Genomic DNA, 21,307 nt, shown 5'->3' with positions numbered 1-21,307 from the left:
GGTAAACATTCATCAATTTAGTTTAAAAAGTATTTTACATTTAGCAAAAAAAGTGGTTATACCTTTTATTGTTTATAGTTTTACTAAATCACCAGAGTACCCTGACATTCTCTGTTTTTCCCTCATGAGACTACTCTGTAATTTTCCATCAAAAAGGACAGCACAAACATCTGTTTCTCACACAATTTGCATGCAAGTCAGAAAAATTACCATCTCATTAATCATTTCTATTCCTTCTTTCAGGTTCGCTGTAATGTTTCCTGGGTAGGTTTAGCCATTTTTTTTTCATCTGATGCCTAGCTACAAATCAATTATTGACAGTTAAAGAAGTCACCCAGTGTCCACAGCCTCTTACAAACTCCAAGAGAGTTTGCCTTAGCTAGAAGGGGCTTAAAGAGACTCTGTAACAAAATGTTCAGTTCTTCTATCCTATAAGTTCCTATGCCTGTTCTAATGTGCTCTGGCTTACTGCAGCCTTTCCTAATTGCACTGTCTCTGTAATAAATCGTATCTCCTTTCCTTTGTCGTGTCTGTCGGGCTAAGGCTTGAATGTGTGGAATATGCAGGGCTGCTTATGATTGGATAGAAGCAATACACACCCTCTGCAGGCCCCCTGCACACTCTGTATGACTCACACACTCTGTTTATGTGAGCCTATTACAAGCTGGTTAGTTTGTTTGTAAACACTGCCTAAAACTGTTAATTACAAGCCAGGATTGCAGCAGAGAGTGGCAGAAACAGCACAGAGGGGCACAGGAGAAAATAAGGAATAGAATGGTATGCTTTTTAGTGTAAGAATATTAGAGTACAGATTCTCTTTAAGCTTTGTACACACGTATGAGGAGAGTATATTGGTAGGTGAACAGAGGCGCCAGAAGGATAAAAGTACATAAAATTTTTAAAAAATTGCTGGGAGGAAGTGGTGGACTCGCCTCCGTTAAAGCAGACACCAAGGACTGTAAATGTATAGATATACACATTTATTGAAAATACCCCAAAGATGCAATGCGTTTCGCGGGCACAGCCCACTTCTTCAGGCAATAAGCAGGGGATAAACAACAGCAATTCAGTTATAGCAAGCAGAGCACCTCTGTGCTCTGTTTAGACAGAGGTGCTCTGCTTGCTATAACTGAATTGCTGTTGTTTATCCCCTGCTTATTGCCTGAAGAAGTGGGCTGTGCCCGCGAAACGCGTTGCATCTTTGGGGTATTTTCAATAAATGTGTATATCTATACATTTACAGTCCTTGGTGTCTGCTTTAACGAAGGCGAGTCCACCACTTCCTCCCAGCAATTTTTTAAAAATTTTATGTACTTTTATCCTTCTGGCGCCTCTGTTCACCTACCAATATATTTGAGTCCACCCCAGGTGGAGGGGTGATCTACCCCCTTTCCTCCTATCTACAGAGAGCGACTTCTTAATCCTGAGTGAGGACAGGTCTAATCTCCTCACCTGCCTAATGAGTGGTTACCTAGGTGGTAACCCGTGTTTGTGAGTATTACCATCTCACTGTTTCATTTATCCAATCAATTTTGACATACTACACCATATTGGGCTCTCGATTTCTCTTCAACTTTACGTATGAGGAGAGGACTGTCACAAGGGATGGATCGTGACTCAGCCCTCAGATATGGGGCAATAGCTGTGCAATTCTGTTGCTATGTAGGGAGTAGGAGGGCCATCGGAGCAGCACACAACAGAGTGCACAGCGTGGGTGGGTGAGTGGGGAGAACAATGCTCTCAGCCATAATTGTTGGCTAAAGCAGCAACAGAGATCGGGACCCGTTGTGCACATGATAGATTTTAAGCAGAAGCAGCCCTGACTGGCCGCTTCAGCAGAGTAATTTGTGTACAAGACTTTAGATGACATTCATGTGGCAGAGAGGCTGTCTGACAGCTGAACAACCAACGACACTGCAGTGAAAAGTGTGTGCATAACATGGGCCAGAAGCAGCCACTTGGCTCACCAGCAGATCAAAAAGGCCCCTCATATCTCTGTAGGCCTGAACTGGGATTTGGTAAGGAATTTGGTAGTATCAGACAGGGTTTGGTGTAACGGAGCAGCAGTGTGGCAACAACAGTCACAGTTCATACTGGGGGCACAATGACAGGAGGGCATGGAAATGTATCAGTCATATTCAGAACTAATTACAGCACATTCAAATATTAGTTTGATGATTCTTTACTACAGGTGAGCAATAACCTGTAAAGCTTCACAGAACTGGTGGAATCTATCATGGCAGAAATGTAAACACAAAAAATGGCCAATGAGTTGCAAGAAATCACGGCTTGCAAATTTAGAGTCTACCCAAGACATTTCATCTAGCAGCTTAATATTTACCTGGGGCTTCCTACAGCTGCATGCTGGACGTGGGCTCCATCACCCTCCTCCAATGTCTCCTCCGTTATACATCAGTCGCTGCCAGTAGAACTTGCATGTGCCTGTGCAGGGCCACGCGCAGTGATGCATGACTGGCCATGACTGGGCAATACACTGGAAGTGCCCAGGAGGGGACAACGATGGAGCCCATAGCCTGCACGGGTTGGGGGAAGCCACTGGTACGTTTAAAATCTCCTTGATTCAATGTTTTAGGTTTCTTCCTGCAGCTTGGAGTTGGGCCAAACTAATTCAGCTGCAAGTTGCACCTAGTTTGCACTCACGCTAGAAATATAAAAGTGGGACTAAGCAGTGGGAGAAAGTTCCACAGGATGTGGGCAGCTGTAGTGAAGTCCTGCATTTGCATATGGTAGTGCGAGCTGCTTAGGAGGAGCGAAGTGGGCGGCCAGGTGTATATGTGCTGACCAGATAAGAGATGTAGGTCAGGTAGGACCTGTGTATATAGATTTATTGGCCAGACATAGGATATTGAAGCGGATTATGAAACTATACGTAGAATAAAGACTTTTTATTGTGTGCTATGTGCCAGCATTGGCATCCATAGGCTTATAGCATGGTAATTTTTACTAATACTACCCAACCATTCAACACTGTTTACTAGAATTTGTAAATCCCAGCTGTAAATGCCATTTCTTATGAAATCCATGTGTTTATATAATTGCCTGTATGACTCACCATGGAGTTGAAAGATCTCTTCTAGATTGGAAAAGACACTCTTTGTTTCAGCAGGTGTTAAAAGGTTTTCTCTCTTCACCCGCTGGTGGAAGACTTGATTTAGAACATTAAGCGTTTGGACATGCGCTCTCTCAGTGTAGAACAGCTCTGTAATGTAACAGAAGATGCAAAACATTATTTCACATGAGAAGTCAACTAAGCATAATTTATCAAAAATGTAACCTTGTCACATATACCGTGTTTCCCCTAAATTAAGACCTCTCCCGAAAGTAAACCCTAGCTTATATTTTGAGCATGCTAGAAATATAAGCCCTCCCCCAAAAATAAGACCTAGCAGCAGAGAGGAGAAGAGGCGGGGACACAGCGGTGCAGTATGAAGAGGCAGCCAGGGAAGCACTGACTGGACTCATCCCTGGACAATGTCAGCCTCGGCTGCCTCCGTCCCTTCAATCCACCAGTATTTCTGTCACTCTCTCCCCTCCCCTCTGCAAGCCCCCTGGTGAGCGAGATGTGCTGACTGCTGTTATCTGTGTTATTTGCTGCAGGATGGTGGAAGGGTGTGAGAAAGAGTTTCGGTGTGAGGAAGAAGGAGACTGCGTGGAGGGAGTTTCTGCCAACACCACTTTGCTACCGTAGGCTCAGCAGAGATAGTATGGAGAAAGATGTGTGCTTGTGCGGTTTCTTTAGCTGCATATGCTAGCTGTCCTGTCTCTCTCTCTTCTGCACAGCTTGTGGCTCAGACAAGACAGCAGTGGCAGGAATCTCAAGCATGTGGATGTCTTCCACTTACTGGTTAGATCAGAGTTAGATCAAAGTGTGATTCTGGGAGTAGAAATCAGAACTTCAGCAAACAGTACAGTGACTGACATTGTACTGCATCATTTGTCTTTTATCCGCAAATGTAAAGTGAGATTCACATATTCTGCACAAATAATACTGTTGAATTTTCCCAATAGCCATGTGTTCTTCCTTATCGTGTTTCCCCCAAAAAATAACATTCCCTGAAAATAAGCCCTAGCACATGCTTTGGAGAGAAGATTAGTATAAGACACAGTCTTATTTTCAGGGAAACATGTTAGCAAAGGTCATTGCAATATGCATTTATTCAGAAAAATGCATTTTTACAAACTGTGTACCAGAACTCAAAGTCTATGTAGCAGTCTATTGCATTTCTCAGTGTTGTCAATACAGAGAGTACAGTATGTATGGGGTACAGTTACAGGAAGTGAGTACCGTATATACTCGCATACAAGCCGAATTTTTGACCCCCAAAATGGGGGTCAAAAGTTGGGGGGTCGGCTTGTATGCGAGTCTTCCCTGGTGGTCTAGTGGTGGGTGGGTGGGTGGGTGGGTGGTCCGCGCCCCGCTCCCCCCTCCCCGCTCCCCCCCGGCCGCCGCTGCTAATACCTGTTTAGGCAGCGGCCGCTTCCTAATCCGCGTTCCACTTCTTAAGTGTCTTCTCAGAGTATCACAGCAGCGCGCCCGGCGCTGCTGCTGTGACGATGCAGGGGGCAGGAAAGAGCGGTTCCCTTGGCAACGGCGATACAGATCGCCGCTATAGGGAGCCGCGCTCTTTCCTGCACTCTACATCGTCACAGCAGCAGCGCCGGGCGCGCTGCTGTGATACTCTGAGAAGACACTTAAGAAGAGGAACGCGGATTAGGAAGCGGCCGCTTCCTAAACAGGTAATAGCAGCAGCGGGGGGGCGGAGCACTACCTACCTATGCTGGGCACTAAACTGGGCACTATACTGGCTAAACTGGGCACTATACTGGCTAAACTGGGCACTATACTAGCTAAACTGGGCACTATACTGGCTAAACTGGGCACTATACTAGCTAAACTGGGCACTATACTGGCTAAACTGGGCACTATACTGGCTAAACTGGGCACTATACTAGCTAAACTGGGCACTATACTAGCTAAACTGGGCACTATACTGGCTAAACTGGGCACTATACTGGCTAAACTGGGCACTATACTAGCTAAACTGGGCACTATACTGGCTAAACTGGGCACTTTACTAGCTAAACTGGGCACTATACTGGCTAAACTGGGCACTTTACTAGCTAAACTGGGCACTATACTAGCTAAACTGGGCACTATACTGGCTAAACTGGGCACTATACTGGCTAAACTGGGCACTATACTAGCTAAACTGGGCACTATACTGGCTAAACTTGGCACTATACTAACTAAACTGGGCACTTTACTAGCCATACTGGGGCACTATACTAGCTAAACTGGGCACTATACTAGCTAAACTGAGGCACTACCTACCCATACTGGGCGCTATACTGGCTATACTGGGCACTATACTGGCAATACTGGGCACTTTACTAGCTATACTGGACACTACCTACCTATACTGGGCACTATACTAGCTATACTGGGACACACTGGGGGGCTGCACCAATCCAGCATTTCCTACCCCCGGCTTATATGGGGGTCAATCATTTTTCCCTGTTTTTTCAGGGAAAAGTTGGGGGGTCGGCTTATATGCGGGTCGGCTTATATGCGAGTATATACGGTATATCATCAATGGGTTGACGTTCCTCAATTATTCAATAGGCAGGTTGAGGCAGAGGTGCTTGCCAAGATAGAACTGCCAGGTTGGAAAGACATATGTCCATCAAGTTTACGGTGGAAATTATTTAAAGGATATCTATTGCAAAAAAAAATGGCAAAAATGTAAAATACATACATTAAAATGTACACATCTGCAGAATAAAATGCACTATAAAGTACTTTTTCCCTATGTCACTTACAGTAAGTAGTGAAAACCAAACAGATCTGTCAGGTTTTGAATTAGTCCATCTCCACATAGGGGACTCTCAGTCACCTCTTTATTTACAAAAGCAGTTACTGAATTGCAGTTACTCAGTTAAACTGCCAAAATGATGTGTAAACAAGCAGGGAATCTAATTGTGCAGATCCTTTCCAGGGAGTGTTTTTATAAAAAATAAAGTTAATACTAAGAAACTTCCATGAGGAGATGGACTAGTCCAAAATCTGTCAGCTTTTTACTACTTACCGCAAGCGACAGCAACATAGGGAAAATTTACAGTGCATTTTATTTTGGGATAATTGTATATTTTATATGCAAGTAATATATATTTTTCAATTTTTCGAGATAGTGATCCTTTAACTAGGGGACTTGAAAAGAAAAGCTGTGCAATTGTGAGATAGTCTTGTAATTTTACCATTTGGTCATCACCATAAATGCAGGCGATGTAGAGGGTTTTGTGGGTGGCAAACCTTACCCTCAGGTTGGGTGCATAACCTGGGTGTGAAGCAACATCCAACATCAACAAGCAAAAATTCAGAGGTTGGTTAGCACACAATTTTTGCAATTCAATTATTTATTCTTCAGTGCTTGTGACATCAAATTGACAATTGTATGTCTGCACTTTCTGATGAAGGGGATCCTGAAGCGGACATACATTGAACAACAAATAACGGAATAGCAAAAATGGTGTGCTAACCAACCTCCGAACTTTTGCTAAATCCAGGAGAAGAGAAGGCAATAGCTCCTGCCCCTCCCTTCCAAACAAACCCCTTAAACATACCAACCAAACCAAAATGGGGCTACTAAAGCAAATAAGGTTCTCTCACCCTTTTGTCTTGGAGGTTGCTGTACATTTTGTTTATCATGTTACATTCATCACTTAAATTACTATAATGTCTTTTATGTCTATATTCTGTGTATACTGTATACTATTGTCTATTATTATTCTACACCCCATGTTTGTTTCTTACTCTGTACGGTGCCACTGACTATTTCGGTGCTTTATAATTCAATGATAGTAAAGAATAATAAAGTCACAGATGCTTTACAAAGTTTATCTACTGTACAAGAACTTCAAGCAGTACATGTGATTTATGTTATGAAGCAGCTATATATATATATATATGGATTGCAGCCAAAGGTATGAAATTCAATTTATTCTCCTCTCTAGATTGTTCTAATTCATTTTTATTTACTATGACATGTTTTATGTATTATAGTGACTAACGCATATGGAAGAAAAAATGTAAAAAGGTAAATAAGAATTATGACATTTGGAATAGATTTGCAGCTTGCGGTCAAGCAGGTGCTTTCAAGTATGCAGGCTTTCTTTTATAGCACCATTACAAAGAGGCATATAGCTGCTTTTTATATCACCCATCTAATTATAACTATTTGTTCTTGTGTAGTGAGTCGTTGATACCTATCTGAAAATAAAGGCGTGTCCACAATTACTGCTAGACGCAAGGATTAGGACTTTATCCCTTGCAAGACAGATCAGGGCTTAGTTCTATCGATACGAAAGGGGGCGGAGGGATGACTGAGCATGCATGACGAAGCTGGATGGGTAAAGAGAAGAACAATGGCCTCAGTGTTTGGACAAGACGATCTGGACCTGGACAGTGCTGGATGGAGGGTTGGGCAGTCATGAATCCCGTGAGAGAACTTTCTCTATCACAAGCTGCATGCTTTTGATCATCTAGGGCCAATTTCCACTGGCTGTGTGAGCGTTGCTTTTCTGCAGCGTTTCCATTTTTAAAGTGGATCCGAGATAAACTTTTACTCATTGTTTTACTCATTGTGTTCCTTTCCTTTAGTTTACAGGTCATTCCTCAAGCCAAATACTTTTTTTGTTTTGTTTTAATACTCTAAAATTCCCTACAAACTAAACAAGCCTCGCCCACAGCTTTTTTTTAGAGCACCTTTGCACTGTCGCAAGGGCTTATGGGAGCTCAGTCTTGGCAGGAGGAGGAGGAGGTTACTAGCCAGAGATTTCAGAGGCAGAGGGAAGGAGTGAGGAGGAGAGTAGACTGAATTTGTCACATTACACACAGGCAAGCTGATAGCATCTCTAGCCCTCAGCCTGTGACAAACAGAACATGGCTGCACTCATTGTATCACAAATAAATAAATAACCATAAACTACTGAAGCTGTTTGCAGCTAGATTTGCTGTGTAAACTATCTAAATTTTAGATAAGATATATAGCCAAGTCATTTGTTATAGTTAGTTTTTCATCTCGAATCCCCTTTAACCACTTAAAGGGGAACTGATGTAAGAGGTATACGGAGGCTGCCATATTTATTTCCTTTTAATCCATACCAGTTGCCTGGCAGCCCTGCTGGTCTATTTCTCTGCAGTAGTATCTGAATAACACCAGAAACAAGCATGCAGCTAGTCTTGTCAGATCTGACTTTAAAGTCTGAAACACCTGATCTGCTGTATGCTTGTTCAGGGGCTATGGCTAATAGTATTAGAGGCAGAGGATCAGCAGGGCTGCCAGGCAACTGGTATTGATTAACAGAAAATAAATATGGTAGCCTCCGTATACCTCTTACTTCAGTTCCCCTTTAAGTGGTTAAATGGGATTCGAGATGAAAAACTAACTATAACAAGTAACTGGTCTATATATCTTATCTAAAGTTTAGATAGTTTACACAGCAAATCTAGCTGCAAAGATATATAGCCAAGTCACTTGTTATAGTTAGTTTTTCATCTCGAATCCCATTTAACCACTTAAAGGGGAACTGAAGTAAGAGGTATACGGAGGCTACCATATTTATTTTCTTTTAATCAATACCAGTTGCCTGGCAGCCCTGCTGATCCTCTGCCTCTAATACTATTAGATCTAGAGCTCATGCATGATACACATGGAGGCATACAAACACGTACTCACTTTAAACCCACCTCCGGCAATTCCTTTTTGCACAAAGAGAGTTGCCATCATCCAAGATGGATCAGCAATGTGCCCCGTAGTCAGTTTTGTCGCCTACGACGGAACTGCACAACCACCAAAGATTATAATATGCAAGCAGACTATTTGACAAGAAAGTTCACAGACAAGGGGCATGAGATAACCAAAGTTACAGTAGCAAGAAAAGAATATGAAAATATAGGAGCACTCAATAATACAAAAACAAAAGCAAAAATAGGTTCCTCCAAGATCAAGGGACCACAATTCGTAACCACTTACAACAATAAATCTGGGCAGATATATAATATTATTAAATCCAACTGGTCCCTCCTCCTTAGAGATCCCATATTAGCTAAGTGTCTCCAGGATCCCCCTCGGACGATCTTCAGGAAAGCCCGTTCCTTGAAAAACCAAATAGCTAGAAGCAATGTTGGGATAAACAGAGAGAGTACACATGCTGAATCATCCAAGATCACAGGAAATTTCACATGTGGCAAATCCCGCTGCAAATGCTGCAAGTTTCTCAAAAATCGCTGTAAGACTGTGGAGCTTGGAAATACAACGATCCAGATCAAGCAGTATATCACATGCTCTACCACCTTTGTCATATATCTATTATCCTGTGGATGTTCCAAACCTTATGTGGGCCGGACCACACGCCCATTGAGAGAGTGTTTTGGAGAACACCGGAGAGGAATAGAAGATGGCCTGCAAGGTCACAGTGTACCTAGACACTTCTATGAAAAACACAGCCAATCCACGGCTAGTCTTTCTGTGGTGGGACTAGAAGCAATATCGGCAGAACTCCCAGAGGGCATAAGGTTTCGGAAGTTATGTGAAAGAGAAGCGTACTGGATTTTCAAGACCAATTCTCTGTCGCCTACAGGCCTCAATGAGGAAGTAGAAACAGCACATTTTACTTAAGCTCTTCTGTTCACACACCAGGTCTCCCCCCCCCTTTCTCAAACCTCCATTGTTCCCAACAGCCCAGTTGCCGACACACATTCCAGATGGGTTCACCCTGCATTAAGGTTTGTCCGTTCTGATCTGCACAGTGCAGATGCATACAAGTGCTGATCTGCAAGTTATGAACATGTTGTATGTGAGGGCTTACACATGCATATATACGCACTCATGGGGTCCCATCTGTCCATTTACACAGGACCAGTCCATTATAAGCTTGTAAGGGTTTATATACGTATCCATGAGGGCAAGAGCAGACATCATGCAGACGTGTACTGATCATTCATTTTTTACATTAATACTTTTTATATATTAACGTTGAATAGCTGCTTTTATAGTGTATGTTCTTATGTCTGTTTTCATCCTATTACCAACTGTTTTTAAGGATTTTTAATTGAGTTCAATTGATTTCTATTGCCATCTAAAGTACTTCCATTCATGGCACCCTGTTTGGAGGCTGCCTGATGGTGTTTTTTACACATTTTTTACACATTTCTTTAATTTGACAAGGTCCACCCCTCCTTACTCTCACAGCAGTCCTGGTCCCCCCCCCCCCCCCCCCCCCGGAACTCCTTCTCCATGAATTATATTGCTCTCTATCCCAACAAGTTTTCCTCTTCTGTCAGCGGACCGCATCAACAAGGGACACAACGCTATAGTTGCTATACCCCTTTCCGCTCATTTATGACTGTTCATCTTCAGCCACAGCCCCGTTGTTAATATGGAGCACTTGCATCTGGCTTGACACGATTTGCCATATGCCCATGCCCCTGCCTCCGGAAGGTACCCTCCTTCCGTCATCCAGTCCGTTCCCTCTCCTCCCGTCCTTCCTATAATTCCCCTATGAAGCTTATTGGCAGTTTTAACTTTAACCTCACACAGTGGTCCGCATTAATACGGATTCTATGTGTATTTCAGATCACTTTCCTACATAGCCTAAGGTCGTTTACCTTATACATAAACAGCACCCGACCTCTTTTCTATGGTCCCCGCCCCCCCAGCGGTATCGGTTCTCCCAGTATACGGGGTATTCCCCTTTCCAACATAATGACCAACACCCCGCCCCTTAGGTGTCACGAGCTGACACACAATAGCAGCCCTGTTTCCCAGCGGCATTCCTCCTCCCTCGGCATCCCTACGCCTCTCATGTGTCACGAGCTGACACACAATAACAGTCCCGCCTCCCAGCGGCACTCCCCTTCCCTTCCATTACACGGAGGTTTCCCCCGGCCCGCCCATAGTCACGCCGTCTTGGAGACCTGACGTTCCCAGGGCCCCGCCCCCCTGGTCACACCGCCGCCTATCCCCGGACAGAGATTACGGATTTTGTGTTACTCCCGCCCACCGCTCCCACATACAAGTTTTCATAGGTAGACATCTGTTCACTCTAATTGCCGCATCCCCCATTCCCATTTGGGGCATATTTTTCCGACTATACGGGCCACACTGAAGCTCCACCGGAGCAGCCTGAGATTTAGATCGGCCTTCTTCTTCCCCCCCGTTGTACACAGGGGTTGCTAGGCAACCTGCCGCTGCTGCTGTTGCCTCTAGCCACTCCCCCGGATGGACAGCTGAGCTATTTCAGCCAGTGGTCAACTTTCCATCCACTGGGGTCAGCACTCCCATTAATACAAGCCATACCATTGGTCTTATAGACTAGCAGTCTAACAAGCACTTCCTGCCTTTGTGACCTCCCACTGGTCGCCATGGCAACCCTTATTGGGTTAACCCATAACTCATTCCTATTTAAACCGGCGTGCTGGTCGGTGGCGTCACCTGATGAAGGCGAGGATTCGCCGAAACGGGTTGTGACGCCACCAGCACGCATCACTCCCCAGGGTCAGCCACCTCTTGTCCTTTCCATCTGGACCACGATCTCCGCAGGCCACGGAGCACGTAGAAGGCGGCCTCCCAGGGTTCCAGGAATAGGGCTTTGCCCTCATTTGATATGCTCTTATGCATCTACTTTCTAGTAAGTGCAATTGTTTTATGCGCATTTTAACTTAATAAATCTGTTTTACACTATGGAGCGCTCCTCCGCTTTTCCATTTTTCTGTTTTTATCCAAGATTGCCTTCCAGCCGGGCATGAAGGAGCTGCCCTTTGTGTGAAATCATCACCATCTATCTGTTTGCCCCTACACTCACGGTGCCCAGAAGCGCAAGATTTCCCTTCGTTGTAACTGGTCTATATATCTTATCTAAAGTTTAGATAGTTTACACAGCAAATCTAGCTGCAAAGATATATAGCCAAGTCACTTGTTATAGTTAGTTTTTCATCTCGAATCCCATTTAACCACTTAAAGGGGAACTGAAGTAAGAGGTATACGGAGGCTACCATATTTATTTTCTTTTATTTAATACCAGTTGCCTGGCAGCCCTGCTGATCCTCTGCCTCTAATACTATTAGCCATAGCCCCTGAACAAGCATGCAGCAGATCAGGTGTTTCAGACTTTAAAGTCAGATCTGACAAGACTAGCTGCATGCTTGTTTCTGGTGTTGTTCAAACACTACTGCAGCCAAATAGATCAGCAGGGCTGCCAGGCAACTGGTATTGATTAAAAGGAAATAAATATGGCAGCCTCCGTATACCTCTTACTTCAGTTCCCCTTTAATGACATGCTGACTTATAAAAACGTCCCGCTGGAGCCTCTTAATGGCTCCAGGATGTTTTTATAAGTCAGCCAGTGCTGCTGCACGTGTGCCCGCACACGCTAACGCCCGTGCATGCCCGTGCACGTGAAAATAGTGGGAAAAAAAACACCCAAAAGAAAATACACCTTTATTTCAAAATGATATATTGTCACCATACTTTGTACTACGGACATAATTAAAATCTTGTGATAACCACAACAAATAGGTAGATAAAATGTGTGGGTGTTATGCACAGTAACAGTGTTTATATTAAAACCATAGGGGATGAAATTGGAGAAATAGTGTATTTTTTCAATTTTCCTTGTATTTCCCTTTAAAATGCATTGAAAAAAAAGTAATTACTGAAAACAAATATCAACCCCAAAAAGCCCAATTGGTGGTGAAAAAAACAAGATATAGATCATTTAATTGTGAGTAGTAGTGATTAAGCTATTGGCAAAAGAAAGGGATAAGCACGGAAAGGTGAAAATCGCTCTTGTCTGTTAGGGTAAAAAACCGCCTTGGGGTGAAGTGGTTAAAACACAGTCTCAATTACGTGAATGAGAATCTAGGCAAAATTACTGCAATTTTCAAAAATCGGGGCAAAATCGAGTGCAATTTTGGCATTCAAATGAATGAGAATGCATTTTTCAAAACGTAAATTGGAAATTGGGCCTTAGCCTCTTCCAAACTTTCAAACAATACCCACCTTCAGAAAAGCAAATGTAGCAATACATTAAATCGAGTCTATAAATGGATTATTTTTTTTTCTATCAAGAAATATGTCGATTAAGATGACCAAACAATGGTAGCTATACTGAGTAAATTTTATCAAAATTATCGATATGTGACTCAATTCAAAGTTGCAATGAAATCTATGTCAAAGTGATGTCAGAGCGCATGGTCAAAGAGCATGAACAGAAACATTACATTGATCTACAGTTAATTGAAATTGGCTGAAATAAAAGCCAATTCCTATACAATTGACTAACATTTTCTATCCTGCTCAAAATGTATGGCTAGCTTAACTTGAATTATTATTATTTAGTATTTATATAACACAGACATCTTCTGCAGGCGCAGTACAGAGTATATATATTGTCTTGTCACTTAACTGTTCCTCAGAGGGGCTCACAACCTAATCCCGATCATAGTCATGAGTCTATGTATGGTACATAGTCTATGTATGTAGCTTGTAGTGTATGTATCATAGTCTAGGGCCAATTTAGGGAGAAGCCACTTAACTTATCTGTATGTTTTAGGGGTGTGGGAGGAAACCAGAGTGCCCAGAGGAAATGCACACAAACATGGGGAGAACCATACAAACTCTATGCAGATAGTGCCCTGTCTGGGATATGAAACGGGAACTCAGTTCTGAAACTAACTAAGTCCTTGCACTAGTGACTGATCCCGGTGGGTGGGGGGCGGGGCAATTACAGACCATGCAGCATTCTTTGTTTTTACAGCATGATGTTACTTTTACTGTATGCAACTGTTGTGTTTATTTTCCAAAATAAAAATGATCCTGTTCAAGCATCTGGCAGATCATAAAAGCTCCCTTCATTTTAAGTGTCATTTGAAATGCTCAATAATCACTAGCAACATTGTGGAGACTTCCATATCGTGTCCGTTAAGCTAGACAAATGGTATCACCCTTATTCCAATTTCCTTCTTTTCATTCGTAAGTATGTTTACTGAGGTCTGGTTAACACGTGTTTTCTATTTGCTAAATCCTAAACTGCTCCTGTAAATTTACTTCAGGAATGAAAGTACCCCCCTGGGGCACAGGTACTGCTGACTGAGAAGCTGCACTCCATACAGGGAGACGTTTAAATAATGTCATAGTGGAACTGCAGTAATATCATTTAGACTGCTTGTGAATCATGATGCTGCATGTATTGTGCTCTAGGGAGGTATTCAGTGAAAAGGGTCTTGGATAAACTGACTTTGTTTTACTTACTGCAGTTATTCCCATATCACTCAGCATGGCATTAAGAAGGAGACCTTTGCACTCAATAAGCATTAGTGCTGATGGATGGCAAAGGCCAGAAGAATATGGCCTACCTGAAGGGATAATAAATTGGATACATTTTCCTCACTGATAACATTTTTCTCTACAGTGGAACCAGTGGGCTGCTTAATTGGGTAAAGTGCTCCCCACGCAAGTCTTGAAACTTAAAGGTATCTAATTCATTTTTATAATCTCCATTGTGTTGGTATGATATACGCATTATCTTCTCCAAACAAGATATACTATTTCTTAGATTATAGAAAGAAATCTATGTATATATTAAAGGGCTATCCCAGTTATTGTCCATTGGGACCAGTTGTGAACAGTGCTGTAGAGAACCCAATTCTATGCTAATACAAGAGGATTAATTGTGAAACTTAACTTTTATTAAGACATTAAAATTGTTTGGCAAACTGAGCTACATATTTCAGTGATTGGCTAGTGTAGGGGGGAGAATATATTAAGATGGAGGACTCATCACTGACTGTGGAAACGTCACAGTAGGCCTCGAGCAACTTGGATTTTGTGCTTTTCTTCTTTTCATCCAGAGGAGGGGGACTGCGGACCACTGTGCAACAGTCCAGTCAGTGATCTCCTTAGCCCAGGTGTGATGCTTCTGTTGTTGATGTCTCTGGTTCAGGGGTAGCTTGACGCTAAGGATTACGACCATTGAGCAGGAGGCTTCTGAAGTCTTCGGGAGCCTGAGTGCTCCTGAAGATGAATGGCTTTGTACTGCGCATGTGCTTTCCGAGGTGGCAGAGAGCAGTACTCAACCGATCGGTCAGATACTGCTTAACGGGTTGATAATGCGGGAACGTGGGGACCAGGAAGGCTCTTTAGGACCCAAAGCCTTCCCTCTTCATAGGTGAGTATCTGTTTTTTTTTGGGGGGGGGGGGGGAGGGGGTTAAGCTTACAATTCACTTTAGTAATAATAATCCGAACATTTGTATAGCGCTTTTCTCCTGTCGGACTCAAAGCGCTCAAGAGCTGCAGCCACTGGGACGCGCTCAGGAGGCCACCCTGCAGTGTTAGGGAGTCTTGCCTTGAACTCCTTACTGAATAGGTACTTGACCTAGCCAGGAATCGAACCCTGGTCTCCCATGTCAAAGGCAGAGCCCTTAACCAGTACACTATCCAACCACTTTAGTGAATTTAGACAGTCTAAATTTAACATTCCATGTGTCATGTTCTCTTGAAAAGTTATAATGCCTTCCCCGGTCTTTTTTTGTCTCACCTTCCGAGACCACACTACGCCACAACCCCCTCGTGGACGAGTGCTGTGGTGCTTCTGTGATACCCTGTATCTCCGATATTTCCAATACGGAGAGTGCCTTGGCACTCTTCTGCAAGTGTGAGCAGCCAGCAGCTTTAGCAATGATCTTTTGTGGCTTACACTTCTGGTTGAGTGTGTCAATGGCCTCAATTCACTAAGATCATGCTGGAGATAATAAGGCAAGAGATAACTTACCCCCACACAGTGAGAGTTATTTTATCTCTTCATTCCTTAAGTTACCTCTTCTATAGTTAAGTTACCTCCTCTGTAGTTAATTTACCTCCTCTGTAGTTATTTTCACATGCAGTTAATAAACAGCCTGTCTTTAACTCTCGAGTTATTTTAAGGATTGAAGAGTTAACTTAAAGACAAAAGAGTTAACTTTAGGTTTGCCTGAGGTAAAATGTTTCCAGAATACTACATGCCTTATTACCATGGTGATAACTCTAGAAGAGTTATTAAAGACAGGAGATAAGCTTAGTGAATTGAGGCCAATGTCTCTCTTTTGGACAAATGTCAAGTCAGCAGTCTTCCCCATGATCGTGTATACCAGACTGAGGGACCATATTACAGGCTCAGGACACCTTTACAGGTGCTTTTGGTTAAAAAGCTATGTGGAATGAGAAGCCAAGCGTCTACAATATTGAACTTTTCACAATATTCTAATTTTATGCAATGCCAAATTTTGGATTTGAATTAGCTATTAAGACAATCAGCAAAATGAAATAAATAAATGCTTGAAATATATCACTCAGTGTAAAGACTCTATATATGAGTTTCACATTTTGAATTGAATTACTGAAATAAATTAACTTTTTGATGATATTCTAATTGATTGAGATGCACCTGTATAAGCTCCATCTCTGCATTAAAATGATCAAAAAAAGGTGGTGAAAACCTTATCCTTCTACCTCTGTACTGCACTTCCTACGGTTAATATGCAATAGAACTGCAAATTATGACCAGCGACAATTAAAAAGTTCTTTGATGGTCACTGTGCTAGTACTACTTTAAAGTGGATCCGAGATAAACTTTTACTCATTGCATAATTGTGTTCCTTTCATATAGTTTATAGGGCACTCCTCAAGCCAAATACTTTTTTTTTTAATACTCTAATTCCCTATAAGCTAAACAAGCCTCGCCCACAGCTTCTTCAGAGAGCCTTGGCACTTTGAGCCTTCGTAGCAAGGGCTCATGGGAGCTCAGTCTGGACAGGAGGAGGAGGAGGTTACTAGCCAGAGATTTCAGAGGCAGAGGGGAGGAGGAGAGGGGAGTGACGTTTTCACCGGCTGAAGGCTGGAGATGCTATCAGCTTGCCGGTGTGTAATGTGACAAACAACATGGCTTCTCTCGTATCACAGGAATAGATAATCAAACCGTTGAAGCTGTTTGTAGCTAGATGTGTTGTGTAAACAAAACTTTAGATAAGATATATAGACAAGTTACTTGTTAACTTAGTTAGTTTTTCATCTCGGATCCACTTTAAGTTAGTTATTCTACCCAGCTATTCTTTCCCAAAAAAGTGTAATAACTGTTGTCAGAGGATTAACTAAGGAAACTACCAGTATGTACTAAGGCTGCTTGACTCACACACCTTTAGAATATTTGATCAGGTCCGTGCAATTACTCAGATGGCTCCTGCTTGCGCAGTACCATGGACCTGCTCGGGCTTAGGCGAAAAAAGCTACTGTGCGTGCTGTTAACAAGAGATTGTCAACTCTTTTGTGGAGGGAATAGCGCTAGAAGAAGCCAGTGGAGGATAGGGGAAGACTCTGGATTATTCACAGGGTTATCTCTATTGAGGATGAGTACATATTTGAGACATTTTCTCCCCTATTAGTACACTTTAATTAAGGGCTGTGAAGTCAGAGCCAAGGAGTCTGAGCATTTTTTTTCGTACCTGAAGTTGGAGGTTTCATAAACTGAGAAGTGTGAGCAGTGGCGTAGCTACAGACCTCAGGGCCCCGATGCAGAATTTGGACATGGGCCCCCCCCCATACTTACTCTGCCAGTGCCCTATGTATTCTTTCAAGTGATGTGGAAGCAGACAGCAATATAGCTGTCACCTGCAGGCCAATATAGCTGTCACTGCAGGCCAGTGTCCTCAGCAAACAGGCGTGTGCACCATGTGACGCCGGTAGCATTGGATCTGGGGGAGGGAGGGTAAGGAATATTGAGGGGGTAGTGAGAAGAGAGAGCGGGATTATTAGGGGTCTGGGAAAGGGAGGGTGGGGAATATTGAGGGGGGAATGAAGAGAAAAAGGGGGGTTATTAGGGGGGGTGAGTGAGGAGAGACAGGGGGGTTATTAGGAGTCTGGGAAAGGGAGGATGAGGAATATTGAGGGAGGAGTGAAGCGAGAGAGGGGAGCTATTATTAGGGTCGAGGGACAGTGAAGAATTATTGAGGGGGAAGTGAGGAGAGACAGGGGGGTTATTAGGGGTCGGGGGAGTAAGAAGGGAGAGCAGTTAGGAGTCTGGGAAAGGGAGGGTGAAGAATATTGAGGGGGGAGTGAGGGAGGTTATTAGGAGTCTGGGGGAGAGAGATTGAGGGGGGGCTAGTGAGAATTCTGGGGGGTGGATAGAAAGACAGGAAATTACTAGGGGTCTGGTGGAGGAAGGTTAGTGAGCACTGTTGCGGGCTCTGGATACAGTAAAGGCTGATAAGCAGTGACAGGGAAATAAAGAGGGAGACAGCACTCACCTCTCATACCTCCCGCTCTGTTTGCCTGGGGGAAGGGAGCTCTTGGCTCATCTCCATCTTCTCCCATGCTCTGTCCTTGCTGTGCCAGCCAATGGGATTTGCAGGGGCAGGGCTCGGTGAAAGAATCAAGCAACTCACAGGAACGATCCTGTGAGAGGCGGAGCTACCCGCGATTTGGGGGCGGAGCTACCCGCGATTTGGGGGCGGAGCTAAGCGGCTGTCACAGAGGGCCTGGGGACAGAGGAGAATGCGGGGAGCAGGGGCCGGTACGGGCCCTAGGAGATCGCGGGCCCCGTCGCCAGTGCGACTGCTGCGACCCCTGCTCCTACGCCAGTGAGTGTGAGTATTTTTATACCCACTCTATATAACCTGCAAGGGCTGTGGAGTCAGAGTCTAATGCTTCATACATACTTGAGATAAAAGTCTTTGGAAAAGGCAAGATCACAGACCAATTTTACCCCCTTCCATGTAGTATGAGAGCCATGCTCTACACAGTCTATTCTATGGAGCTGAACTCCCCATCAAATAAAATCTTTGCAGGATGCTGCACACAAAGATGCTGTACACATTCAAAAGATCATTATCTGCAAAAGATCTGTTCCTGCAAAATATCCATTCCTGCAAAATGCATTCATAGTCTATGATATCTGCAGATCCTCATACACACTTGGTTTAACAGACAATCATCTGCAGATCATCTGCAGATCAGATCCACCAGGATGGATTTTCAGATCTGCAGATGATTGCCAGATATGCAGATGAAGTCTGTTAAACCAAGTGTGCATGATGATCTGACGATCTCATAGACTATGAATGCATTTTGCAGGAATGGATCTATTGCAGGAAGAGATCTTTTGCAGATACTGATCTGTTGAATGTGTACGGGCATCTTTGTGTGCAGCATCTTGCAAAGATTTTATCTGATGGGGAGTGCAGTTCCATAGAATAGACTGTAGGTATGGCTCTCATACTACATGGAAGGGGGTAAAACTGGTCTGTGATCTTGCCTTTTCCAAAGACTTTTATCTCAAGTGTGTATGAAGCATAAGTAAGTTTGGGTACCTGAAGTTTGAGGTTTCCCACTTGAGGATCACAGGTTTTTTCGCCTTCAGGACCAGAGCAACTTCATTCGCCAATAACTTTATTGCTACTTATCACACTAACATGATCTATATATTATTTTTTGCAGGCCAAACTAGGCTTTCTCTGGGCAGTACTTTTTGCTAGCCATTATTTTATTTATATGTATTTTGCAAGGAAGAAGTAGAAAAAAATGGAAAAAAAAAATTACCATTCTCAGCTTTCAGCCATTGTAGTTTAAAAATAAATTGTGCAATTGATGATGAAACAGACACATTTTATTTGTAAATTTGTCCCGGTTATTACAACGTTTAAATTGTGTCCCTGGTACAAAGTATGGCAGTAAAATTTTATTTGGAAATAAAGGTGTCTTTTTCTGTTTAGTGTTTTTTAAATTATAATAATTATTCCAAGACTTTAATTACAACATCCACAGTAATGACTGTCAGGAACCGGCCCGCGGCACGCCTGCGTATATGGTTCCCCGACTGCGGGTTTGACCAGATCAAGCAGGGAACAGCCTTATTCAAGCTACAGACAAAGCTGGGACCCCTCAAACGCTCCTTACTGCCACCACTAGCTGTTGCTAGAACCGTCCACTATGCGGTCGAGTGCTCATGCAATCCGCGTTTTCGTATTCGGGTCAGCTTTGCGCTTAGGCCGAATACGGGAACGCCACGCACGCACAATTGCAATCTTACACTGTAGTGAAGCAAAACGACTAACAGTCGTTCCGAACGATACGGTTAGCCACTCTGCAGTCGAGCTACTTGCACTGGCGTTTTCGTACGTTGGGTCAGCTGCGCGCTTAGGTCAACGTATGACAAACGCCCCACACACAATGCAATTACAATCTTATACGGTAGTGTCGCTCAATCATACAATCAGGCATGAACTTAGTTACACTTCAGCCTCTTCTAGGCTATGAGTGTTCGTTTAGTACAGCAGAAGTCACTTATTAAATAACGATTTAATATTCCAGAGAAAAAATGGAACAATGCAGAAATTAATATATACAAAAGATGTACAAAAAACAAAGTAAAAAAGTTACAAGATACACACAAGACAAGTTGCAAAAATAAAAATGGAATAAACGTAAAGTGAACTTTTACCATCGCAAATGTCCAACCGTGGAGAGACACTGATTTACCGATTTCCGCGGGATCATCTCTAGCGATGAGCTACTCTCGGGAAAAGATAATTTTTAGGTATCTGGCCCTGCTTTTTATACTGGGATATACGCCTGGAGGCTGCAACTTCCTTGGGAAGGGGAGGAACTCATTTTAATTAACTTTCCAGACAATTCCCCTCTCCCCATCTCTAATTTCCACAGGTAAAAGTGTATTTTAGCAGATACATGAAAAGACTTCCCTAGTCCAAGTTACAGGTGACAAACACATTGTTGACAGTATTTCCTAGCCGATCAAAGGTAAGGATATGGCTGCTATTGGCCTGATTAGCCATCTCCTAATTAGAGGCTGGGTAGAGAGTCCCTATTTGCAAAGATTTCCCATCTCTCAATAGATGCAATTTACAGGATATAGTTTGCACCTCCACCAATAATTTAATTTCCTCACAATGAAATAGTGTTTAACACACATGTCAAACGTTTGGTGAGGAGGCTCTTCCTGGCTAGTCTAGAGTTCTTCACAATGCTTTAACAGCCTTCATCAACAGAAGTGTAAATGTTTCAGTTGTCAATTACTTCAAAACTTCAACTCCAGATAAGGTGGAACAAAACCCTTCACTTGTGCCATTGTCTGATTAACCATGTCCTTGCTGGAGGCTAACACCCCAGCTCTATTCACTGAAGTGCGCTTTAGATGCAAATGTAGTACAGCCAGATGACAATCGCTTCAAAGCAGAATACA

General features: G+C 43.2%; 1 protein-coding gene across 7 annotated transcripts in view; it reads right to left on the bottom strand.

The window, feature by feature from the left end:
- ARHGEF12 (Rho guanine nucleotide exchange factor 12) overlaps positions 1–21,307 on the bottom strand; it is a 243,186-nt gene that overhangs the window by 64,999 nt on the left and 156,880 nt on the right. For all 7 annotated transcript variants that reach the window (XM_068240993.1, XM_068240996.1, XM_068240994.1 and 4 more), the window contains one exon: positions 3,074–3,220. In XM_068240993.1, the coding sequence (XP_068097094.1) occupies positions 3,074–3,220 (147 nt within the window). The remainder of the gene's footprint in view (positions 1–3,073; positions 3,221–21,307) is intronic.

The sequence above is a fragment of the Hyperolius riggenbachi genome, chromosome 6 (assembly GCF_040937935.1).
Source record: "Hyperolius riggenbachi isolate aHypRig1 chromosome 6, aHypRig1.pri, whole genome shotgun sequence".
NCBI lineage: Eukaryota > Metazoa > Chordata > Amphibia > Anura > Hyperoliidae > Hyperolius > Hyperolius riggenbachi.
The sequence above is the reverse complement of the archived record's forward strand: the minus strand, read 5'-3'. Positions and strand labels throughout refer to the sequence as shown.